Source organism: Mustela nigripes, chromosome 15 (genome assembly GCF_022355385.1).
Source record: "Mustela nigripes isolate SB6536 chromosome 15, MUSNIG.SB6536, whole genome shotgun sequence".
Classification (NCBI taxonomy): Eukaryota; Metazoa; Chordata; class Mammalia; order Carnivora; family Mustelidae; genus Mustela; species Mustela nigripes.
Genome location: NC_081571.1, coordinates 53480939 through 53507799, shown reverse-complemented (window position 1 = coordinate 53507799; position 26861 = coordinate 53480939). Strand labels below are relative to the sequence as shown.

The 26861-nt window shown below is 41.0% G+C and overlaps 1 protein-coding gene across 7 annotated transcripts in view; it reads right to left on the bottom strand.

Moving 5' to 3' along the window:
* Positions 1-26861, bottom strand: part of LMO7 (LIM domain 7) — a 208405-nt gene that overhangs the window by 24918 nt on the left and 156626 nt on the right. For 3 of the 7 annotated variants that reach the window (XM_059377824.1, XM_059377825.1, XM_059377829.1), the window contains exons 10-13: positions 15645-15762; positions 13426-13568; positions 11712-12144; positions 9658-9966 (exon numbers count right to left, since the gene is read on the bottom strand). In XM_059377824.1, the coding sequence (XP_059233807.1) occupies positions 9658-9966; positions 11712-12144; positions 13426-13568; positions 15645-15762 (1003 nt within the window). Of the gene's footprint in view, positions 1-9657; positions 9967-11711; positions 12145-13425; positions 13569-15644; positions 15763-22997; positions 23028-24004; positions 24725-26094; positions 26374-26861 lie in introns of all 7 variants that reach the window. The other 4 variants (XM_059377830.1, XM_059377831.1, XM_059377827.1 and 1 more) reach the window with 2 other exon arrangements.

Below are 26861 nucleotides of genomic sequence, written 5' to 3'. Positions count from 1 at the left end.
TAAATAAATAAATAAATAAATAAATAAATAAATAAATAAAACTGAACCTAGGGCTAAGTGGGCAATTCATAAAGCTTTATGCTGAAGTTTTTTCATCTCTAAAACAAGTTTAAAATCCAAGTGACTCTATTCTATGAAAAACTGATATTACGTAAGAATTAGAAACAAGGGGGTGGGGTGGCTTGGTGGCTCAGTGAGTTAAAGCCTCTGCCTTCAGCTCAGGTCATGATCCCAGGGTCCTGGAATCGAGCCCCGCATTGGACCTTCTGCTCAGCAGGGAGCCTTCTTACTCCTCTCTCTCTGTCTGTCTCTCTGCCTACTTGTGATCTCTGTCAAATAAATAAATAAAATCTTAAAAAAAAAAAAAAAAAGAATTAGAAACAAGGCAAGGAAGGCACCAAACCAAGAACTTACTATATTCTGTGGACACAGAAGTATTAAAACAATATGCACATATTCATCTGGTCAATATACACTTACTGTGCATCTATTTTGTATAAGACAATAGGGCTTAATACTTGGGAAATAAAGATGGATTAGGCATGGTCTTTTTTCTCAAAAAATAATCACTGACTCTTCCAGAGTTGAGTATGGAACTACTTTAAGAAAAATCTGTAACTCTGCTTGACTTATTTCGCTAAGCATGATATGCTCTAGTTCCATCCATGTTGTTGCAAATGGCAAGATTTCATTTCTTTTGATGGCTGCATAGTATTCCATTGTGTATATATACCACATCTTCTTGATCCATTCATCTGTTGATGGACATCTAGGTTCTTTCCATAGATTGGCTATTGTGGACATTGCTGCTATAAACATTTGGGTGCACGTGCCCTTTTGGATCACTACGTTTGTATCTTTAGGGTAAATACCCAATAGTGCAATTGCTGGGTCATAGGGCAGTTCTATTTTCAACATTTTGAGGAACCTCCATGCTGTTTTCCAGAGTGGCTGCACCAGCTTGCATTCCCACCAACAGTGTAGGAGGGTTCCCCTTTCTCCGCATCCTCGCCAGCATCTGTCATTTCCTGACTTGTTGATTTTAGCCATTCTGACTGGTGTGAGGTGATACCTCATTGTGGTTTTGATTTGTATTTCCCTGATGCCGAGGGATATGGAGCACTTTTTCATGTGTCTGTTCGCCATCTGGATGTCTTCTTTGCAGAAATGTCTGTTCATGTCCTCTGCCCATTTCTTGATTGGATTATTTGTTCTTTGGGTGTTGAGTTTGCTAAGTTCTTTACAGATTCTGGACACTAGTCCTTTATCTGATATGTCGTTTGCAAATATCTTCTCCCATTCTGTCAGTTGTCTTTTGATTTTGTTAACTGTTTCCTTTGCTGTGCAAAAGCTTTTGATCTTGATGAAATCCCAATAGTTCATTTTTGCCCTTGCTTCCCTTGCCTTTTGCGTTGTTCCTAGGAAGATGTTGCTGCGGCAGAGGTCGAAGAGGTTGCTGCCTGTGTTCTCCTCAAGGATTTTGATGGATTCCTTTCGCACATTGAGGTCCTTCATCCATTTTGAGTCTATTTTTGTGTGTGGTGTAAGGAAATGGTCCAATTTCATTTTTCTGCATGTGGCTGCCCAATTTTCCCAGCACCATTTATTGAAGAGGCTGAAGACAACTATCATATGATCTCCCTGATATGAGGAAGGGGTGATGCAACATGGAGGCTTAAGTGGGTAGAAGAAGAATAAATGAAACAAGATGGGATTGGGAGGGAGACAAACCATAAGTGACTCTTAATCTCACAAAACAAACTGAGGGTTGCCAGGGGGAGGGGGTTTGGGAGAAGGCGTGGGATTATGGACATTGGGGAGGGTATGTGATTTGGTGAGTGCTGTGAAGTGTGTAAACCTGGTGATTCACAGACCTGTACCCCTGGGGATAAAAATATATGTTTATAAAAAATAAAAAATTTAAAAAAAAAAAGAAAGAAAAATCTGTAACTAATACTATAGAAAAGTTCTCATCGGAAAGTTTGTAAAGCAGTTTAAATACAGAAACCCTGATGTGGGTAGCGAAAACACGTTAATAATCAGCCTGATGAACACCGATCTTCAGAATAAAACTCTGCTATGAATAGAAAAAATTAGTGGTTAATTCCTCTCCTTAACCGAAACTACCACACACTTAAATTAGACATGACTCAATGAAAATAAGTGGTCATCTTCGCTACACTTACCCTCCACAAAAAAAAAAAAAAAAAAAAAAAATTAAAAAAAAAAAAAGCCAAGTAAAGCACAGAATCTACTGCAATATGAGGACAGAGGACAAATGATGGGTTAGATACGCAAGATACTAATTGATGTTTTTTAACTTGAAGAATAAAAGACAGGATGGAGTTTTAATAAATAGCCTCAAACTACATAAAGAATACTTTGTGGGAGACAGCAAGTAAACATTATCCTTTTCTACCAAATATAGGATAAAAGAGAATGAGCTTAAGCTACAGATGAAAGAGTCTCACAATTTTATTAGACCAAAAGAATTGTCTCACAAAAGGATATTCTTTTTTTTTTTTTAAGATTTTTTAGTTATTTATTTGACAGACAGAGATCACAAGCAGGCAGAGAGGCAGGTAGAGAGAGAGGAGGAAGCAGGCTCCCCACTGAGCAGAGAGCCTGATGTGAGGCTCGATCCCAGGACCCCGGGACCATGACCTGAGCCGAAGGCAGAGAGTCCAACCCACTGAGCCACCCAGGTGCCCCACAAAAGGATATTCTTGCCTTGCAAATGAACCTCCACTTGACCATACCAAATAATAGAACAGATAACCGGGGCGCCTGGGTGGCTCAGTGGGTTAAGCATCTGCCTTCGGCTAAGGTCATGATCTCAGGGTCCTGGGATTGAGCCCCACATCGGGCTCCCTGCTCAGTGGGGAGTCTGATTCTCCTCTCTGCCTGCCTCTGTGCCTACTTGTGATCTCTGTCTGTCAAATAAATAAATAAAATCTTTAAAAAAAAAAAAGGCACAGATAGCCAACTCTCTAAAACAGTTAACAGGGGGTTACACTGTCATGTACAGCCACAGCCTCAGAGTGGCTACAGCCTGGCAGACTGTAGGTGTGGGGGTCTTTAGAACTGTAGACAGGCCAAGGAAAAATTACAGGAGCAATTATAGGTCCATTTCTATCAATAACCAGGGGACCTCAGGCATGTTGCAGAGTCTGCCAGGGTCTTCTCTCTCATAATGACTTTGCACGCTTTCTGTTTTGCAAAAACCTGTCTTCAAATGAAAGTCTTATGTAGACCACCTTCCTCCCAAACCAATACATAAAAGGGATTAGAGTGAATAGCTATAATTTCAATTACAAACTATAATTTCAATGGCGTGGCCTGCCCATGGTGGCAGGCCCTCAGGCATCTCTCTGGAATCCTAGGTCCTTGAATTAGATCAGCCCATGGACTCCACAAGGGAACATATCTATAATTATAGTCAAGCACAAACTGTTCAACAGTGATTTCAGTTAGGATTTCTACTTCCTAATTTATCTCTCCAAGATACATGCCATGTGAGTATTCTACAAAAGATCCATGCCTCAGAAGACAATGATGGAGGAATCTCTGCTTAAACAGGATAGAACCAGGAATTTAAGTTCTTGGGGGAAAGCTAGATTCTTGATGACTGATAAAGCGGTTCCAGTTGTCTATGCCAGAAAAGATAACGTATGGTTATCAAAATATTAACATTTAAAAATAATTTCCCTCAAATTAGATCCAATTTATGCAGAAGTATACACCAAAAGATGAGACTTTTAGACAAAAATGAGATGATCTATTTAGAGTAGCAATGACAAGATTTAATTTTAGAACATCTGATGACTTAAGACTTTCCTATCACCAAAGATGAGAATTGATGAAAAAGAGAGTCAGTCTTACACACTGAGAGGTCAGAAAGCTATTTTCTCCAAACTTTTCCATTTAGATAAATGTTGCTGACTTAAGGGAAGCCTACTGAAGTTGATAAAATTAAACAAAACATTAAACACAAACTTGGGCTCTACAGTCATAAATAACAGGAACTAGATCAACTTCGATTTTTGTACACATGATTCTTTTGCATCATTTCTTCAGGATGCAAGTGGGGCATGAACAGAAGGGAATGACCCCCAAATCATGGTGCTGTTCTGGCCCTGAAGTCACTTTCCATTACAAGATCCATGTCTGTACCTACTTCGTCCACTTCTCCATTCCTAGAGGCAGGTCGTATTTCCAGTCTCATCACTTAGCCCATTCCAAGTTGATCTCTTTCCTACCAAATCCATCTTCAGTCCTCCTCCCACCAGGCACTACCCCAACTATTATTACTTTCAGAAACCGTCCTCTACATCACCCATTATCCTACTTTCTCCTGTCTTTTTCTCCATCTGCCTGGCCACCTCTCCTATTCTCATTTTTTTGTTGTTCCTGAGCCAGTCTCCCATCTTTTTGACTACAAGCTTTCCTGAATAACCTTCCCTATTGTATCTTCAGTTACTGGCTCAGCCCAATGTATCAAAAATTAAATTTAGGATCTTCCTCCCAAACCTACTCTTTTCCACCTCTTGTTTCTCAAGTATTAGATAGTTACATCATTACCTGACCAGATGCTCCATTTAGCAACACCGGGGCTGCCTCTTCCTTCTTTTCCTGCCCCATCCCTGCTGCACTCATGTATTGAAAGAAGTGCTCTTGAGTCCTCCAACCATAAATCTATTCTGAGTTATCCCATCCTTTCACTGGTCTTCAGGTCACCATGTTAGTTTAGAGGGGAGACCATGGCCCCAACTATTGGGGCCACCTCCTAATTGGTGCTCCTGCCTCAGCCCTTCTTTCCCTCCATCTTCTACACAGCTGCCAGAAGTGTAGTCACAGAACATGTCAATTATTATTACTGTACCCCGTTTTAACATTGCTGGTAGCTCCTTACTACCTATTGGGTTGATTTCCAACTCTGCATTTCAGAAATTCCACATTTCTGATTCGGTGCTGGTAAGTTTCAAAAACTATGTAGCTTTCCTCAAAAACAATCTTAAGAATGATTTTATCTTCATGAAACAGAGGATATTTTGGTCCCTGTTGGCTCTAAGATTCTAGAGATACAGCAAAGTTAAGTCAACATTTGGAGACTTAACCACACATAAGGCAGATCTCAAATTGGAGTTTGTCACATTTCCCAAAAAATAAGGTCAGAGAAATTACAGTTGTGGCCTAAGCACTTAACCAGCCCAGGGCAAGTTATGTAACTTTCAAATCTCAAGTATTTCATTCGAAAATGTGGGGATAATACTACCTACTGTGAAAGGTTACTGGGAGGATTAAGTGAAACACTTAAGAAGTGCCAAGGTATGCCCCGGCTGCCGCGTAATTACTTTCTGTTCTGCGTGGAAACAATGCTACACATGACATAATACGCTGGTTAAGCAATTTCCAGGTCAACTCAAGAAAGTCCTATTTAACACTCACGTACCTAACTCTGCAGCCCTGAGAACACAGCACTCAAGAAACACGCTCAGATCCAGGTACTGTGCTAACAGTGATGGGGACAGGCTTGCTTCCTGTTCTCCCGGAGAGGGGAATCTAGACAAGTTTGGTGGTTGGGGGGGGGGGGTGCTGTGATGCAGTTAGCTCTGGGTGCTATTCAAAAGGGGCACCAGACCAGGGCAGGCTTGGCAATCGAGAAGTTAACATGTAAAAAGCTTCCTTCCTTCCATTTCTCTCATCTAGCTTCTGGGGAGCACTTAAAAAAAAAAATCTAGGGCAGAGGTTCTGCAATGGGGATTTGGATGAAGTTTGAGAGAAGAGGGCTCTGACAGGACAGAAAAGGAAACGAAACCCTGTCGATGAGACCCGTCAGGGGACTAATCATCAAAGCCACATCTGTGAGGCAAATAGAGGAGGATGAAGAGCTCTGGGGTCACCCTCTTCCCTAGCCTTGGGGTCACCTTCACAACTGCCCCGGCAGCCTGGATCAGAAAAAGAGGGAGGAAAAGAAGCCGTATCACAAGAGAAGGAGGGGAGAAATGGGACTGGGAAGGACTGAAACCCCACCTGGGCAATGGGGATGGGAAAGAAATTTCTGTGGGATTTTAAATGAGGTTATATTAAGTTCCTTCCTTCACTAAGCCTTCCCTTCGTAATGGCACGAACCACCTCATGACCACAATTCTGCAAGAGGCTCCAACCCAGTTTCTGCCCCCCAGACTTTGTTTCCTTAAAATAATTCTACAGAACAGCACCGTGCTTAAGTCGTAAAATACACCTTAATCTTAACACGCCCACATTAATGAGCCTATGAGGACCTAAATTACCTGCCAGAAAAGGTCATACTTCAGTTTGGTGATCAAGGCCTTGAATACAATTCGAGTCAGTAAACCAAAGCGCCAACTACGTGTAAAGGCTATGGAGGGTATAAAGAATATCAGTGAAGGAGAAACAATGAACATTTGGAACAAGGAATCCAGCAAATGCATTCAATTCCAAGTAGGAGAAGAAAAGGTCTTGATTCACGAAGGAAGTGACCCTCCTGGGCTTTGAGAGAGCAGGACAACTTCACAAGACAAACATGGGTGTAATGAGCATTTTTGAATCTGGGAACATAAGAACAAGTCTCTGTGGTGTGTTAAGAACGTGGACGAGGTGTTTAAGAAAAAGCAAGCAGTGTCCTGTGGCTCGGTCACCTACTTTGAATTCCTTTTTCCATGGCATGGTACAGGCGACCTTGAGTCAGAGTGCCTGGTTACAAATCCTGACTCCACCACTCGGGACCCTGTATGGTCTTGGACAAGTGACATGACTGCTCGTGCTTCAATTTCCACAACAGCAAAACAGGGACACAAGTGTCCCTGAGGACTAAGGAACGGCCTGAGAAGCCTGGTTGGCCCCTGGCCAGAGCTCAGTAAGCAGTGGTTACAACACTCCAAAGGGACCTCGGGACCAGTGCAGAGGGGCCAGAGTGCTCCCCTGAGGGCTGTAAACCTCACTGAACAGACCACAGAATGCCACCAGAGGCCATGGAACCCAGAAATGACCAAGTGCAGCCTGACATCATGCAAGTCAACCCAACAGGGGCTTGCAGGGATCGCACAGACAGGTGACAATTTACAAAGTGTTCTCGCTGCTGGGGAAGGACCCTGAGAATGAGGCTGGTGGAAGCAGGGACAGAGAGGAAGACTGCCATGGGAGATTCTGGAGGAGGTCTAAGGTCTAAGGATATTACTGGCAAAAGGATGAGGTAAGAAGTAGAAGAAAGACCAGAAGAACACTCATCATCAAGCTCCCAAACATCTAGATGTTTGCCCACATACTACTTTTTATTCTTCTGTTCTCTGAACACGTAGAATGATAGAGGGTGGCCAAACACTTGGAAGAGCGTTACAAACACGCTTGACTTATTTGTGATGGGCTGTCTGTACACTAGCAGCCCTGTTCCCGAGGCAGTAAGCTCCTTCTCAGCAGTAAGAGCAGGTGATGCTACCTGAGTAGCAGCGCTGTCCGCAGGGGAGGAGGGGACATGCCAAGCCACACAGAGTTGGGCAAGTCAACGTGTGAGCTGTACGTATGTGCGAGAATCCCAACGCTGGACTCGGCGAAGCTTAATTTTGCTTGGTAGGGTGCCATGCCAGATTTGGAGACAAAGGAGCATAAATCCATTAATGATGAAACCTGAAACCACACCATGTTAATTCAGGTTCTCCCGAACTCCAGCAACCTGGAACACACCCAGCACCACACTTGCCTCTTTTTCTTAATCCCCAAATGCGGGTGTCAGCGCCAGCCTGAGGGTGTCCTACCACCAAAAGCACAACAGGCTGTTTTGTTGGGTCTGCTATTTGAAAACATGAAGGCAAACATGCAAGTCCATGAAAACAAAAGACACCTTGCTTCTGCTTTTACTACTCACCCACTGGTTGCTTATGCTCTCCAAGTATACCATAGGCTACCATTCTCATCCACTGAAATTCAGGATGCTAATTACAGATTTCCAATTCTTTAAAAACGAAGCAAAAAAATTTTACACCTAATGATTCTAGCAAGCTGAAGAGATCACTGTTGGATACATGTTTGTAAATATGCATGGGCCCAACGAAGAAATATACCTCCATGTTAACAAAGGTCATCTCTAAAAGATGGGATTACCCGTCCTTTTTATCATGCACCCTTTCCTGCATTCCCAAATTTTCTCAAGCACGAAGTACTTCACAATCAGAAAAAAATTCTTAAGCTTGTAATGCTTTTCTGTAGCAAATATGCCATATCAACTTAGTGACATAGTTCTTTCATGAATATAATTTAGGCCAAGTTATATACTTGGTACTATGCCTTGGAAGACACACACACCTTGGTGGTAAGGCAGCAGAGGATGCCTGACTAAGCCAGAGAACCAAAGGAGTTCCTCCATGCTACGGGGTTCATACAGCTATCAAACTGCTTAACAAAGATGTTTGGGGGTTTTGGGGGAGCTTTGGTTTTTGTTTTGTTTTTTTAAGAAAAGCTTTCCGTTCTCTAGACAATCAATGACTTTTAGCTTACATATAAAACATACTACATTCATTACCTAGCAATTCTCCTAAAAGCAATCTATGATGGTTTTAAGTAAGAAAAACTACACATGCCTCCACCCCATCCCCATCATTCTTCTTCTTTTTTTTTTTTTTTAAAGATTTTTTATTTATTTATTTGACAGACAGAGATCACAAGTAGGCAGAGAGGCAGGCAGAGAGAGAGAGGGAAGCAGGCTCCCTGCTGAGCAGAGAGCCTGACACGGGGCTCGATCCCAGGACCCTGAGATCATGACCTGAGCCGAAGGCAGCAGCTTAACCCACTGAGCCACCCAGGTGCCCCCCCATCATTCTTCTTCTGATCGTACATTTTGTTTAGACTCCAAACATTAAGGAATATAACCGTCATACTGTAACAAGGCCTCAATATTCCCATTAAAATACAAGAAAAGCCACACAATTGTAGACTTTGTAAATCAGTATTAAAAGTCACGGAAAGGTTGTGATGTCTGGGTGGCTCAGTCGGTGAAGCATCTGACTTCTTGGTTTCAGCTCAGGTCATGATCTCACGGGTTATGGGATCCAATCCTGTAAAGGGCTCCCTGCTTAGGTCAAGGGGAAGCGTAGTCTACTTGAAATATTCTCCCTCCCCCTTTCCCCTCCCCCCACTTGCTTGCTCACAGGCTCAAGCTCTCTCTCAAATAAACAAATACAAGTCATGAGAAGGTTAATATGATAGGACAGAAAGGCCACGTCCCTAGAGGCCACAACGAGCATGTGTACCCGTTTCCCCTGGTGGTCAGTTAACCTCACTTACCCGGTAGACCTGAATCTGTAACCTCCCAGGTGACCCCAACACCTGAACCAGGGACCACTGACCACTAGGGGTATAAGACAACAGTTACTGGACTGAGGAATAGAGAGGAAAAAAACAGCCAAACCCTAAAGAGATTGCTCCAAAAAGCCTCAATACACACACAACACAAGTGTTCTGGACCTACAAACGGAAAGGTGCAAGAGGCCTACTTCTTCTGAGATATGCTAAAAACCAACAGCCACATGATTTTGGACACCATCAACCCAGATAATAATGCCCAGAGGTTAGAAGCCCCGTTTCCAGGTTTCAATACTGAAGTTTCTGAGCTTGGGGGACAGGCAGCCTTCCCAAACTCACCTGTGACCTTGAGTCCTCCATCTGTGGTGAGCTTCCCCCTTCTCCAAACTCAGACGTTAAATCAGGGCCAGATGTGGAAGACAGTGTGGCTCTGGAAGTGTCAGCCTGGTCCTGGGAAAGGGATGAGTAGGAGGGTGTGGGGGACGGCAGCCCCATCACACCTTCTCCCACCTCGGCTCTCTCTCTCTCGCTGGACTTGCTGGAAACGAGCTGGCTTAGGTCAGGTCTCTGCACAGAGGTGCTGACCAGACTGTTCTGAGTTCTCTTAGCATCTTCTACATGTCCGTTATACTTCCAAGAGTCATCCATCTAAAAAGGGAAACACCATTTCAAGGTTGGTATCATTAGATTTCTGTTTAAAAAAACATGTATATTAAATACTTTAAAACTATGAAAATAACATATCTCCCACAGCATCTATGACTAAAAGCTCGGAGCACATTCGTTCCTGCTCACAGATAGGCACATATGTAGTGGGAAGGGGATTCGTTTTTTTACAAAGTGATGATATTATCAACATACTGCTGAAACTTGCTTTGCTCATTTAAATCACCCTGATAGGTCAATAGATAAATTAGCCAATAGACAGACTAGACTAGCCTTTTAATTGCTGAATGCTCCATGGTACGGATTTCTACAATTTATTCATTTGATATGCGTTCAGTGTTGTTTCAAGTGTTCTGTAACCACCAAAAACACTACAACAAGTACCCACATACTTCTATAATTGCAATATTTATTTTTATAGATTCCCAAAAGTAAACTCGCTGGACCAAAGGATATTTCAGATGTAATACATGTAATATTTTAAAAAGTAATATATAAATTTTATATATATTTATCTTCTCGAAAAAAACTGTAGCAATGCACTCCCAAAGGAATATAGAAGAATGGCTATTTCTCTGCCTTCTTGCCAACACTAGACATTTTCAATATTTTGAGTGTTTGTCAATCTGATGTGTGAAAAGCTATACACCTCATTCTTGCTCTCATGAGGCTGAACACGCCTCAGTGTGTGCTATGTTATCAAAATTCTGAACTCTCTCTTCCTTAAATTGGCTACTCATTTCTATATCCATTATTCTACCCCTTATCTTTTTTCCTATCAATCTGTAGGAACATGTGAAATCCTAGTTATATTAAACTTACATCCAGAATTTATTTTGCTATATTTTTCTGAGTCTGTAAGTTGTCTTTTGACTGTTTAGTTGTCTTTTGACTGTAAGTTGTCTTTTGACTGTTTAACTGTAAGTTGTCTTTTGACTGTCTAATGAGCCATATATATTTGATTTTTTTTTATGCTGCCAAATATATCTCTATTTTATTTACTATAATGATTAGGACTTCCCTGGCTAGTTTAGGGAGGTTTTCCTTACCTTGAATATTTTTTCAAGTTTTTTTCTTAGATTTTAGGATACTTTACTGGCAGGGGTAAAAATAAATCTGAACATTGACCTTAACACTCTCCTGCAATGCCCTCACCGTCAGCTACATAATACTGCTTCATTCTCAGGGCAAATATTTCCATTTTCTCTATTCTTAAAAATCCCAATATAAATAGAACCATTAGATACATTTTAATAACCGCATTCAAGCATATCAAATTCTAATAAAGCAGGTAATCAGAGAAAAATAGAAAGTTGTACCTAAGGCATCTGAAAATATTTAGGTTGAACCACGCGAAATTGCTGTTTTGTAGGTCAAAAAGAACTACTAGCATCTTCATATGGTTTAGCCTAATACCTTACAAAAGCTTTATTTGAGAAAATACAACACTAAAACATGCTCTGCCTTAGAAAGCAGCTTATTCGTTCTTTAAAATACATCAGGCCTTACTTACTTTCACTGAAGGTCAAGTTTAACCAGCTCCACAGACTTGTTCTACTTTAAGCATTAAACATCTATTGAATCTAGATCAGCTGACACAAAATGGCCCTATCCATAAGTTATGCGTATTTTCTATATCAAGTAGAGGTAAATCAAACTTCGACACAAGTTCCCCAACATTTGGCTCTTGAGAACAGACTAAATAACCTGGGAACATATTTTTTTACCGTGTAGGATCTCGGGAGTGATGAGATTCCCCTTGCCTGAGAGCCAAAAGGTCTCGCTGTGACCACAGATGTTAACCTGGCTGTATCGGTTTTCTGGTAACTTCTAGGGAGAGAGGCTGAAACTCGAGTCGACTCTCTTTGTGTCGTCAGTGAAGGCTGAGAGGAAAAAGAGTCTGGGCGTTGTTCTTCGATGGGGCTTTTAGAAGGAAGGTGGACGTCAGCGGCCGCAGCATCTTCTCTTTTTGCACAAGTCGTGGCATCTTGTTTAGGAATTTCTGTAGAATATGCTGTTCCCTCCTCTTCTACTCTCTCACTCTGGTAACTTGCTTCTGACATGGTCCGTGTAGGGGAAAGCATCTCTTCATGCAATATGTCATCAAAAGAATGCAACCTCCTCCTCAAGGTAACTGTGGACGTTTGATTTCGGGATTCCCTTAGCAAGAAGAAGCACACCACGACACCAGGTTACGCATGTGACACACCAAGGTGGAAACACAGAGGTCACTTGGGCAGTAACATATAACGGACTAAGAATAAAAAGGCTACTGACGTCACACAATAACCAACATGATATTAACAAAATAGGAGTATAAGTACAGGTAATTTTTTTTTTTTAGTGCCACACTAAAAGATTGTAGGAACTAGATTCTTTTCTTTTCTTTTTTTCTAAAACTGGCTCTCAAATACCTCGGCGGGATTTTTTAGTCGTAAAGAGATGTTAATGAGAAAATGAGGATATTTGAGTAAGGGAACATGCACAAAGTTTAACCTACAAGTTTATCGATCTTCCCAAATTAGCATACTCTAAGTATAACTGATTGTCCGACAACCAGTTTGAACCTTCCAAAGATGTGGATTCCTTTATAGGGCTGGGAGGTTTTTTTCCTGTATATAATTTTAAATAATTTAGTAAAAACAAAAGACCACAGAAGACTTAGACTTCAGTTAAGATCAAGTTAGTAGGTGATTTCATACAGCTTGATAGGACTTGCATGGACAATTATTACAAATTAAAGACACCACTCATATTTATAGAGAAGCCCATGACACATCCAACCTCATTGCTACCTTTCACCAGGGAATACCTCCTAAGTGAATGAAACTGTGCTTACCATTTGCTTCTAAGGCACAAAGCAGCTTTGTTTAACTTCACCTGACAGCACATTTCCTCTTTGACATTATCCTTAAAGCATATTTGCCTTCCCCTGACCTATAAATATTCCAAGGTTTCTCATAGGAACTGCTCTACAGGAAAGTTTACATTGGACCTTTATCCTGTTATGTTGGAATGCCAAAAATAAACCCCTTACGCTTGTGTTTATATCGTCTTCCTTTAAAACAGAATTTTAATCGCACCACTAAAACATGAAAAGGAACTTGATATTTTACACAATTTAGATGAGTGGGAGCTGGTTTTACGTGGCCATTCCATTCCTAAATTCATCTTAAAAGGAGAAAAGGTAGTTTATTTTCTGCACCAAAGATGGCCAACAACCCAATACTGAACTTGAATATACAACATAAAAATCAAGAATGCACACCTATATCAAGCACCCACTTTGTTAATCCAAGTCACTATTTATTACAGCAATACTTTCTCATTGCACAGCAAATCCTGTTTGCTTATGGTTTAATACTGGTATCCTCCCTTTATATAAAATATGGATTTCTAACACTAGGAACTCCCACCGTGATATGTCCTCAGCTTTATTACCTGTCCTGTAGCATTTCCTTAAACGTCTTAGAGCTTCTCTCAGACTTCTCTAGTGCCTGCTTTTCGATTTCTTCCCTCTCTTCCTTTTTCTTCTGCAGATCTGAAGTGTAGCTTTTTCGACGATCTTTCCATTTTGCAAGGTCCTAGCAGAAGAAAATCACATCAGCGCAGGCACACCTGAATTTCTACACACCCTCTCCGGCAGGGAGAGCGCGCCGGAGTGTCCCATTACATCGCTGAAACTGTTCACTCCAACTTGATGCCAAGGTGGCCTAATTTTGCTTTTTATAGCTGGCGTTTCTGTACTAACCTTTATCTCGTGTGTCTGTCGAAAAAACCTGACCTAATAAGATAGACCCCCTTACTGTTTTCCTGTCTCCCTGCTCATTTCACAATGCATGCTAAATGCCTGTGATTGGGTGTCCGGCCAGAAAGATCAGGAAGTGTTTCAACTTCATTTTTACCTTACTCCAATAATCTGGCTGCTGTGTGAAATGTCATATTTCACTAGCACAGGTGGAACAGAGATAGGATGGTAATGGTGAAGCGTAAATACATACTCTATCTTTCATTTAACATACGCTGCACTGGATCCCTACTTTGAGGCAGAGGACCACAAACACGCAGACGCGTACAATGTGGGTTCCCTCAAGGAACTCTTGGTCTGGAAAGGAAAGGGACTTGTAAATAAAGGTTCAACAATGAGTGTGATGGGACAGCACAGGATGGTGGGGGTCTGAAGGAGAGACAGTGGACAACGCTACCTCTGGCAGGGGAGGGCAGAGTTTGAAAAAGGCTTTCCTGGGGAGGTCAGGCTTGAGGATAAGATTTTAAAGCAAGTATACTCCACGCAACAACAGGGCAATAAGGAAGATCCCATAGGAAAAGTGGACCTGTTTCTCATATTCCCAGGAACAGTCTAAGCTAGCCGGGCGACCCCAGGACAAGCAACCTGATTTTGCTTTTAAATGAGCCCTAGCAGCCTAAGCTGGTTGTGACTCTCAAGGGTTTAAAACATTTTGGATGGTACAGACTTTTCTAGGTCTCCCAAATGGAGAAATGCCATGCTAAGAACTGCTATTCCAATGCAAAGAGAGGCACATCCAGGATCTCAGACTAAACTAGTCCGGTTTCATACCCTTAAGAGTTGACAGAGCCATTCCTGCTTAAGAACAGCCTGAAGCCAGTAAGAACCACTTCTTTTTGTTCCAAAAAGAACAAAAGCAGTGTGTGTTTAGTCCTACAAATAATCAGCATGTATTTTCAACAGCATTAACAGATAACGCCTCAATATTCATTTTCACACCCAAACTGTCCCCATGTATCTGGGCAAAGTGACATTGAATTACTATTTCTTGATCATTAACTCAAGTTCCCAACTAAAAGAGACACCGAAATTGAGAAATGCAGCCAAGGCAGGAGATTCTTCATTTCATAGACTTTAATCTCTCTGAAAATGAAGATTTACCCTCCTTGGCCCTTTTGTTCATCCTAACGCTCTACTCTTCCCATAAAGTTATCCTCAAACTCCTTTGGGCTTGCTCTGTATAATTTATCTATTGTGTTTCTAGACACTCCTTTGGTTTGTAACAATTACCCCTTTCAAAAAAGGTCAAGCTTTTTCCCTGCAGGGACAAAGTTAAATATTAAGTCTGTGTCCATATAAACATCTGGATATAAATCAGCTCTGTGAAAACATCTCATTTTGATTCACATCAGACAATTACTTTTCCAGCCAAAATATTACGCCTAGTTATATTTATTTCTCCCCAAATCTGTATTAACTCTAAGAACCCCCTTCATCTCTCCCTGCAAATGCCCAGACTGTTCTGGAACCCCTGCCCCTCTAAACTTTGCATTAAGTCTTTCCCCTTCATAAGCTTCAATAACAGTCATACCCCCAAATTCAACTGACCACAGCACAGGAACAGATTAACCGCACTGTAAGGAAGCAGATTCGCATTTTTGAGAACTCAGAAAATATGAGAAAATAAATATCCTACTATATTTTTCACAGTGGCCTTTAGAAATAGGCAACAGTGATAGGCCAGAAAGGGGTACAAGCCTTTTCAAAGGAAGCTGATCATGTTTTCTGTAGAACTCCATTCTGTAGGAAGGAAAATCATCTCAAGTATACTGATCTTCTTGTAAAAGAAGCAAGAAGGAATCCAACAAGAAGACTTTCCCCCAGCCTTCCCTTCTCCCAATAAAGTACTCACATCTTGCCACTTCTGATCTTGTTCTTTTAATTGTGATTTTATTTTCTGCATCTCCTCGTAACGCAGCTGACGCAAGTTCTGAACATCCTCCGCGCTGACATCACTCATGGACTTACTCCTACGACAAAAATACCCATGGTAACCAAGGGTCACATGACCGGCTTTAGGGTTAAACTGGAAGGCTGGGCTTTTGTTTGGAAATTCCATCTAAATTTCTGCTGTACTACCTAGACGTTTTCGTGATATCACAGAAATAGCACTACAGAGATAAATGGTGTTTTTCCAAAACGCAGAAACAAGAGCCTAGCACTCAACTCAAGTGTGAATTCTTTCACAAAATGGCTAAATGAGCTCTCCATGAGTCTGAAAGAAATAATGTTCATATTTGGAGTGGTCCATGCATGAAAGGCGTACTTCAGAAAGAAATATTTACTAGAATCATCTGTAGGTTTCTATCTTCCCCAAAGATAATCTTTTAAGGTCTGGCTGCCTTTTCTGGGCACTTATTAAATAATTTAATGACTACCTGATATTTTCTCCTCAAGTTCATTACCATGAATAAACATGTTACTTCTTCTCAAGGATTCTCTAAAATCCAGCCACCACCGCACTAGACGTATTCTCAATGCACCATGGGTAGTTTCTAATAGCCAGTTATAATGGAATGACCTCCACAGCCCTCTGTTTTATTAAGGCAGAGTGCATGTCACCTGATGTGTGATATTGTCATGAGTATGTACTGAGGATTAGCTCTCAGAGAGCTCAATCTAGAGTAGAACCAATGAGCAGAGTGCAGCGTTAGACTAGAGGCACCGGGAAGGGATGGTCCATTGCACTGGAGATTAGAGTAGTAGGCATGGAGTAGTCCAATATGAATACTAGAGAGCAGGCACGAATGAAAGAGAGCTTTTCAAAGTGGAGTACCCAAAATGTGCTTTCCTACAGAACTTTCATAATGCACTGTGGATTTTATTTCATTTTAACAGACTCCACTTTTATTTAAGTAAGTTATTTAAGTAACTTTACATTTCCTTCTTGGACCTTTAAACTTCACCCTCCCAAGAGTTTGCTATCACCACGTTTCTTTTATGACACACTTGCTCTTAGCTAGCTCAGGAATTCAGTGGGCCTCTATGCAAATGATTCCCAATCCACAGCCCCGGGCCAGGCCCTACCTTGACTCAATTCCAATTACTTGTTGAATAAATATCTGCATGGATATCCCCTAGGCACCTTAGTTGTAAAAGGACCAATTGAAATAATATCTAAGAAGGGTTTTGTAAACTATAACTCACTAAACACATGGTTATTGTTGATGTAGCCAAACTCAATCTCGTCCCCAAACCTGCTTTTCTGCCTGTGGCTGTTAATGGTGTAACCTGCTTCCAATCATCCACATTTGAAACCTAAGAGCCATTTTTCACCTTTGCCTCTCCCTTCTCCCTACTTTCAATTAGTTATCAAGTCCTCTTATTCAGTGTCTTTTTCTTTCCACTTCTTTTGCCAACACCCTAGATCAGAACACAGTCAACTCTTACCTAGACCTTTAAAGTAGCTTAAATTATCACCCAGGCTCCAGGTCTAGTGAACCTGTCTTTAACTGTTCCAATATGAAAGCCCTTCATCTGTATATATACCTTTTAAAATGCCACTCATTCCTCAGGATCCCAGATACATTAAACACTGGATGGGTATGTATAACTTTCTATTCATTCTCCCACTTGAACTTGACTTGTCATAGACCAAAAACATGATTATTCACCCATAACATACTCATCAATGAAATTCAACTCCATCCTCCAGATTACAGGCCAAAAATCTTGGAGTCCTCCTAGATGCCTCTTTTTCTTATACATCATAACTGATCCCATCAGTAAACACTGTAAGTCTACCATCTAATTATAACTAGGACACAACCACTTCTCACCACGTCTACCATTACCACCCTGATCCAAGCCATCGTATCTCCCACATGGATTATTACAATAATCAGTCTTCCTGCTTCTACCCCTTCCTGCTCAACAGTATATGCTTAAAGCACAGCCAGAGGGATCTTCTCAAAACTGCACTCAGATCGTGACATCTCTGTGCCATGCACCCACCAGTTTCTTTCCATTTCACACAAGTTAAAAGCAGATTCTTCCAAGACCTAGGACATTACCTGGATCCTGCCCACCTCTCTCAGCTCATCTCCCATCACGCCCTTGACTCACACTGCTCCACCAACTGGTTTCCTTGCATGTGCCCAACCTCCTGCTCTTCTACTGACTCTTCAACCAATCATATGGCTTATCTCTTCCAGTCATTTGCTTGGACATTACCTCAATGTTTCCCTCCCTGACCACCCTACACAAAAGATGTGTTTATGGACACATCACCTGCCTCATCTTATATGATTACAAAGCAGGAATTTTGTCTCCCGTATCACCTCAGCCTAGAAGAGTGTCCAGCCCATGGTAGGTGTTGATAAATGTGTTGATCTAGAGAATATTCTACTACTTGGATAATAATTCCTACCTCTGCTATGCCAAAAGTGGTCTGGCCTATCTCTCCACTCCTCTAATGCTTTAGCTATACCTTTCTCCTAGCATTACAGGGTTGTGTGTGTGTGTGTGTGTGTTTGCACGCACATGCGCTTAGTTTAGCTCCCTCACAAATCCACATGTCATTTGGAGAAAAACCCATTAACACATAACAAGGCATGTAGGATACATGCATTTAACACCTGTGGCAAGAATGAGGTATGTTTTTATCATACTTAATCAAGCAAAATAAACTCAAAGTGTTTCTTTTTATGTGTGTAGGATAAATCAGGATTTCCTCCCCAATGTTTTTTAAGAAAAGCTTTGTAGGATTTATTGAAGAGTATTAAGGAATTACACATAAAATATATATCAAGTTATATACTGGATCTTTAAAAATATATTCTTAACTAGGTATGACTATATATAAACCTGCCTTATGTGATTTTGAAAATATAAATTAAGCTATAACTGCAAAGAATAAGACTTTTTGTGCTAGGATTTTAACAGACTTCCTAAAAAGAGGGAAGAAAAAATTTTTCAGGACCAAGGCATGAGAATAATCTGGATACCCAACACGTAAGATTTCCTAAGTTCCAGGACAAACACGGAAATGCTAATATTTTAATAATCTTTTGGTAGGAGGGAAGGCTGATAGTCTCGGCTGGCCCAGACACATCCACGCACGCTCTATTAGCTCTCACCCTCTTGCACTATAAAACCTTAACACAGTCCTTTTCAGAAAACATGTTCACCATGAACAGAGGCTACATTGTCCTCCTGAGAGCTCAGAGCACAGAGTCAGGCACCCAGGAGGAGATCCCCAGTGTGAACCAAGGGAGCCCAACACCGTCCAAAGCAGACTAATCCCTGCGTCAGGGAGGAATGGGAGTTCCCTTTGTTCCTGAGGGTGTAAAGTTACCTAAAGAAAGCCTGGGCACATTCCATTCAGGCTGAACCGAGCACTGGGAACCCTGCTGAGGCTCCCAAGCCTGGTAGTGGCATCAATCTGTATCCCAACCTAACATCACTTAGCTTCTCTGAGCCTCAGGTCCTCATCTTCTAAGCAAGGAAGGGATTGTTGTAAGAAAAGAAGGAAGGTTACACCGCTTGTATTTTAATCACCATCAGTGCTACACACCAACTATTCTTGTGAAGGCAAACATGAGTGCACGGGATCTCTTGAACAAAACTCCCAAAACAGCTTCAGACTAGTGAGGCCACCCCAGGCCACACTGATAAAATCTAGAACTTTCTGAGTACAGAAGTCTTTCAGCCAGATCATGAAGAATTCTTTCCTTCCTTATCAGAATTACCAGTATAACATTAAACTCCTGAAGGCTTACCGTGTGCCAGTCACACTGCCAACTGGTCTACCTGGGTTAGCTCCTTAAATGATGCCCTCATCTGGTTCTCCCACTCACTAACTCGACGTCCTCGGGAAAGCTGCAATATCTGTGTCTCTTTCTTCAGGTACCTGCAATGCATCTAATACCTACTGTCTGCCTCACAGACTAGAGATAATCTAAGAAGTAAGGGATCAGAAAGGACCAACATGTAGAAAATGTCCTAAATATAAAATCACTGGTTGCTTTAAAGAGCAAGTAGAAATTCCATGATACTGAGTCTGGGGTCCCTGGGGTCCTGAACTTTCAGGGGAAGACAGGGATATACTTATTTATGCATTTTTGAATATATTTTCATTAGGTACTGTAGGAATTCTCGAAAGCATAATCAGTATTAAAACCTGGATAATAGGCTCTAGAGTGACTACAAACTACTATGATAACATAAGAAACTTTTCATTTATAGGTTTACAGTCTAAATCAGGTTTTCCCTATAGCAGCACTATTGATATTTTGGGGGTAGAAAATTACTTATCGTAGGGGGCCGTCCTGTGTTTTGTAGGACAATTTAGTGGCATCCCAGGATACAAAAGTACCAGATTGCTAGTAGCAAACCCCCATCCCCAACCCACCCAGTGTAACAATCAGAAATGTCTATGGATGGGGCGCCTGGGTGGCTCAGTGGGTTAAGCCGCTGCCTTCGGCTCAGGTCATGATCTCAGAGTCCTGGGATCAAGCCCCGCATCAGGCTCTCTGCTCAGCAGGGAGCCTGCTTCCTCCTCTCTCTCTCTGCCTGCCTCTCTGCCTGCTTGTCATCTCTCTCTGTCAAATAAATAAATAAAATCTTAAAAAAAAAAAAAAGAAAAGAAAAAGAAATGTCTATGGATATTGCTGAATGTCCACTAGGGACAAGACCCCCAGAAACTCACATCTACTTTATTTGCCTCCTCCTTTTTGTTATTTTAGGTGTCCTCACAGTTCTACAGAATTTTTTGGCCAAAACCCACACAGGAAATGTTCATCTCTTCGTTGTCTCTGGTTACAACTTTACTTTCAATCAGTTTTCATCTCCTGTTGATCCTGGCAGAAGATTGAATGGCTTAGTCCTATTACTAGGACTAAATTATAATGACATACCCTTCCAACAACTTTGTCCTTCACAGCTTCTGCCAAGAGGCATCATAACCATGTTTTCAACTGTCATGGAACCATACAGACAATCCATGCAACATAAAAAGCGCATGTGACAAAATACCACATATAAAGCATCATATTAAAAATAAACAAACTGACAGATGTTAAAGGCCAGTAAAAAGCAAGCCCAAAATGAATAAGCTAAGACTTCAAGAGGTAATATGCGTTCCTCTTTCGCCTGGTCCTTAACCAAAAAGAAAGCATTCACATTACAGGCAGTCATTTTTCAATCCCAGGATGTTAAGCAATAAAGATTTTCCAGGTAAGTATTCTAAGCTTGAAAACGGAGAGGATGTCCAAGAAATATCATTAAGAGATATCACTTGTTTCCTGTAATAGGAACACGTCTAGAAAATAGGAAATAAGTTCTAGATGAAATGCCTATACTCAATCCAACTTTTTGTTTTCATTGCAGCAAATCGGTTTAAGAAAAACATTGCTAACTGATAGAACACTGAAAAAAAAAATGTCCACATAAAAGGTATTGATGACAAGTGGTATAAAACGCACTTTAGTTTTCTGAAGACATTTTCGCTTTACTCTCCATTATCTGACAAGTCATGCATTATTCATCAGTCTCAATTTACAGACAGCCTTGCTTTATTTGTGTTACCGTGGCGCTCAACTACAAGGGGGACCAGGCTTTAAAACAAATACTGTACTGCGCGAGCAACAACCTGGAAATAGTCTACAGAAGGTATTTGCTGCTGCCAGCTAGAGCCAGAAAGATCTCTAGCTTTCTGAACTTGGCATTTGAGTTCCTCTTCTGTCTTCTTAGCCCAGTCAGACGGGGCACATCCCTCCAGAGGAACACAGGGAGTCCCGGAAATAGCTGTGCGTGCTCGCGTTCCCAGATCCCATGCCTGTACTCAGGGTCCTTCCATCCTCTTTAAGAAAAACAAACTGCTGCCATTATCAGGTCTTATTAGCAATGAAAATTCTGGAAGTTTTCATTCAAAATGCTCAAAGCTGCAAAGACTTTTCATTCGTTAAAAAAGCTTTCCCGTGATGAAATGAGCAGATGCTTAAGCGTCATGCTGTCCAGCACCTCGTTCACCCTCACCAAAGAGAAAGCTTTCAGCCCTGAGGAGCTGGAAAGGGAATAATGTGCCTTTGCATGGCACATTGAAAGCATGCTGGGAGACTGCTTTTTTAAAATCAGTCGCTGAGAAGTACTTGCAATTAGTTGCCCGTGACTCAGTTACACCTCTGATACCTAGCATGGTTATATGGCTTCAAATAGTAATTTTAGTAATTTCCAAGACTTCTACACTTATTATTATCCAATCCTATCAAAACTAAAGATTCTTAGAAATGACATAAATCCCAGTGGGGGAAGATACTTAGTTGCAAAGGCTTAGGCAGATTTAAATATTTGACATACTTAAATTTTCTTCTTGTTCAAAAACTATTAACAATTAGATTCATAAAGTCACAGAAAGTCTGATGGAAAATATTAAGATGCATTTACCTGGTTATTCTGCACTAAGAATGAATGATTCTACAATGCGCAGTAAAAAGTAAAAGTATGGTCGCATTTGCTTTTAACTGTTACTTTAGGGAAACATTTCCAGAAAATTTTAAAAGATTTTAATTTTTGCAGTTTTGGGAAGCTGATTTTGGCTTTATGACACAGCCATATTATAACTTTTTATTCTAATCAGGAATCGTGAAAATGTTTCCAAACTCTACCAAGAAAAAATTAATGTTATTCCTCATCCCAGTTAATAAAGCTCCCCCCAAAATAGGAGTATATAGATAATGCCAACTGTATGAATTCCAACTTTAAAGTGAATGCTAGCATTCCTTTTCCAACATAGAGTTTCTAAAATGTTCTAAAATAACTTTATTTGGAAAAATAAGATAAAATAGAATAAAAGAGCTTTATTTGGGCTTCAACAGGCAGAAGTGAGAATTTTGGTCTTTGTAGCAATCAAATACTAAGTTAAATATACCCAATCTTAGGCAAGTAATTGTGTTACTTTTATTCAACTCCTTAAATTTAAAAAAAAAAAAAAAAGGAAAAGAATGGGGGGGGAAGACCCAAATTTTAAACTTCTAATGAAAAAACCTAACGCAGTCACATAGCACTGCATGCACTGTGCGCTTGGGCACAGAAATACTACCGTTAGGTTGCAAAATTAAGAAAAATTTTCCCATTTTTTAAAATTACATGCACAGCACACAGCGTACCCATTTAGTGACATGCCAGAATAGAAGCGCAGTGACATTTTACACAAAGGACAAACAATACACAGATTTTTTTTTTAACTGTGAACTAAAAAACTTACCCATTCTCACCATAAATCTTTTGAAAGAGTCTAAGAAATCAGAAAACCAAAAATTAAAAGTCACTTTTCAGTTCTGTTACTCTCTAAATGTTCAATATCTTTACAATCCTAACTAGAGATGGACAAATCTCAAAAGGTTTTATTACCTTCTTGATAATGTCTCAATTTCTAATTGATCTCATATCTCAAGGAATCAAATTAAGTGAGATAAAGAGTTTCCTAATTTACCTTGAATCAACAAATCCATAACAAGGAGCTTCCTGTTACCAGGAATAGAAGTTAGATGTGGATCTCTGATTTTAATCAACCTTGTATTTGTCCATCCCAAAGTTCAACAAGCTAAACATCAAAATGGCAAGTTGCACAACACATAAATGCAGACACATTATCATCAAAATGGCCATAATTGCATACAGGTAAAATGTAGTAGACGGCAAATAACATTCATGCATTTTAATAAGGGTTGCACTGAATTTTAAACTATAAATTTAAAAAGTCATATATTGATAGTCCAAGGAACCTAGGTCAAAACCAAAAATCATAATTAAGTTAAATGAAATTTGCAATGCCATATTTAAAAGGAAATGTCTACATATAAAATCATACATTCCAAAATATGAGAAACACAGAAAACTAAACTACAACCAGACTGGTTCAGAAAAGCCTGGACATGAGAATATAAAGTCGATAAACATGGCTGGAAAACAGTTTCCGGAAACATCATGTTGCAGATAGTATCATAGTCTTCCTTGAGGCCAAAGGCAAGGTTTGTGTCTACACATTTTAAAACAGGCCTCAAATAGCTAAATTAGCGTTGTGCAAATATGGAATTGCACTTTTTCCAAGAAATCACTACAGGTTTCTCACGACAATATAAATTTTTACAGGATGCTTCAAAATGGCCCGTGACATGCAGAGTTGGGCGATACAATTCCACTTTCTCACACAGGAAAAGTTACACAAGACCATCCATGACAAGCAAAATCCTTTCAGAAACACACTCTGACCTCTCGACCATCAGCCGTTTCCTGTGCCTAAGTCTGCTGGCCTCCCGGATGGCCTCCCACTTCTGGAGGTCCGCCTCACTGCAGGGACCAGGGGTGAAACTGACAGGAGGCACAGTCGTCCCCAGTTGCCAAGACTGGATCTTGCGAGTCAACATGTCATCTTTCTTCAGCCTGTAGGAAGGCACTAATACTCTACAGCTCTTCCTTTTTTCTTTGGGTGGGCATGTCCTTTCAAGTACACAGAGGAATTTTGCTTGAATTTCTGGAGGAAGAGTCCAGGGTTCGGGGAAAGGGACCGGTTGGTATCTATCTGGCGCCCCTGACAGAGGCACCTCTTTTTTCTGTGCTGGAATTCGGCGAACAATCATATCATCTTTTTCTAGATCTGGAAGTACAAGTTCACCTTCTCTACACTGCAGAATTATATCTCGCTCTACAGGATCATCTTGCTCGGAAAACCTTCTAAAGTCTTCAAAAGCCCGGAGAACATATGGATTTGCATGGAAAGCTCCAGTCTTTCTGACAAAGAAATCATCATTCTCTAAGTCAGGATCGAGGGTTGACATCTCAAGGTCATCTCTTTTATACCCCGGTGCAGAAGAGAGATTCTTTCTGCGTGTTATGAGCCTTGGGCCAGCAGTGGGATCAATTTTGATATTTGTTTCAGAAGATAAGATGTCATCAGAGTATGTTTGGAGTGCCTGAAGTAATAAAAACTGACTGAAGCACAGAAAAGAAAAAGGAAGGGAGAATCTTATTAAGTTTAGGTTGAAAAGGTAATTAGGCAGCAGAGCAACTAGCCCGTTACCATGGGTGAATTATTTTAGGGTACCATGGGAGAGATTCTTGCTTGGAAGAAAGACTAGCCTTTAACACCATCACCCGTGACCTTCTTGGATACCATTTAAAGAAGCAAATTCAGAGTGTACTTCTTGGCAAAGGTGGGCATCAGCCAGGTCAACTGATGGGGCTAGAACCTAGACAGAGTGCACTTGCCTCTCTGTCGTACATACATTTGCTTTCTCCCTTCCCTTATTCTGTTAGCCACGGTGATGTAGTCCCCATCCCAGAGAAGCAGGAGCGATCTTGATGAGATCAAAGAGTTGGTCATCAAGCACTTTATGCAACCAGGTAGTCAGCAGAATTTTAAAAAGAAAAGAAAAGAAAATGCTGTGAACCTTTCAAAAAGACCCTGATGAATCTTTTCTTTGCCTTTTCCCACCAGACTGGCAGGCCCTGATGTTTATCTAAAAGTTATTTCCTTTCTCCACATCTCCACACAGAACACAACCATATACTAAGTTCAACTTCTGCAAAAGCTTTTTAGAAATAGTTTTCCAAAAGATTTGACTATGCCCCACATAACTATGTACTATCTTGTACATCATTGTGCTGAAGAATAGTTAACTTTATAGACTTCCAAGCTTATGCGCTCCCACAGAAAGCAATGCGTCATACATTAGGCTTTTGTGCTAAATATTATGAATGAGGTGTCAGGATCCAGCACGTCACAGTCAGAGATTAATGGAGCAGCAGCAGCTGGCGCAGGGGTCCCAGGCCAGACTCAAGGCGGGCAGGCTCATGCACACAGATACACCTGGGCTCCTCGGCGGCACTGCTGCTTCTCCTGGCTGCATGGGTGTCCCGGGAGTTCCTGGCCCCTTTGGTTGCCAATTCCAGCAGTAGTGAACGTCTTTGGCAGCTGCTGTCTAGCCTATGTTTTGCTTTTTGGATTCTACTAAAAATGGAGGAGCTTCTGTCCGAGCCCAAATCCTCATCCTCAGAATCTGAATTCCTCCTACTGTAGAGCGATGCAGAGAAAGGAGGGAGGGAAGGAGAAAGAGTTGGAGAACACTACAACTACTGAAAATCCTGCCATGCAGAAGGCTTTTTAAGATCCAGGTCCTAAGGTTTACATTTAAACAGCATTTTTTTTTTTTTTTTTTTTTTTTGCAGTTACAGAGCTTCTATAGGTATTAAAGAGAAAAGTAACCTTTCTCTCTCTCTCTCCTTAAGCAGCACACATAGAATGCACCGAGCCAGGGTGCCGAAGGAACACTAGGACAACAGAAACGTGCACAGAGACAAACCTGAATCCCTGAAATTCTTTATACCATGGTCTGTAAGTTTCTCTTTTTATTCTTTTCCAGTTCACATCTTCTGGGATCCAACATTTGGGAAGAAACTGATCAAAAGCATTCCCTGGGTTTGGTATGACTGGACTTAGCTTTCGCACATAAAGATCATCCTTGATGGTGTTGGGCAAGCTTGTCTTGGCTTCTTCCACTTCCAAGTAACAAGAGGACCTTGAAGCTTCTTGTGCTCTTGGCCAGTTCTCCACATTTCTGCCCCAAGTTCTCCTCTCGTTACTGTTCAAAACATCCAACCGGTTAAGATACCAAATGACAATTTGTGACACAGAACAAAAAGGCATGCTTTTTGGCTCACAGAGTTTATGCCACTGGATGGGACATATTAGTTGCCACTCTCATCATTAAAGTTCCTAGAACAAAGTTAAGGCATTATAACGGCATCTCATTTTAATTAGAGAATAACTTGATACACAAGGGCCAAAGATAATTATAAGATGTGTTAAAAAGAGACAAACTGCAAACAACCTGGGGTGTTATGTATCAAAACCAACATCACAGACACTCTGATCTGGGAGAATTTTTCTGACCTCGTCAGTGCGTACGGCCCAGGGGCTAATGTGTCAGCAGGAGGAAACCTTGGTGAGTAAGAGCTAGGAGAGGTGGTTTTCGATGTGAAACACTCGGGCCTCTTTTTCACTCGGAATCTACGGTTGGCTAAGTCATCCAAAACTATATCAGGCAACCTTCGTTCATCCTCGGAGTCC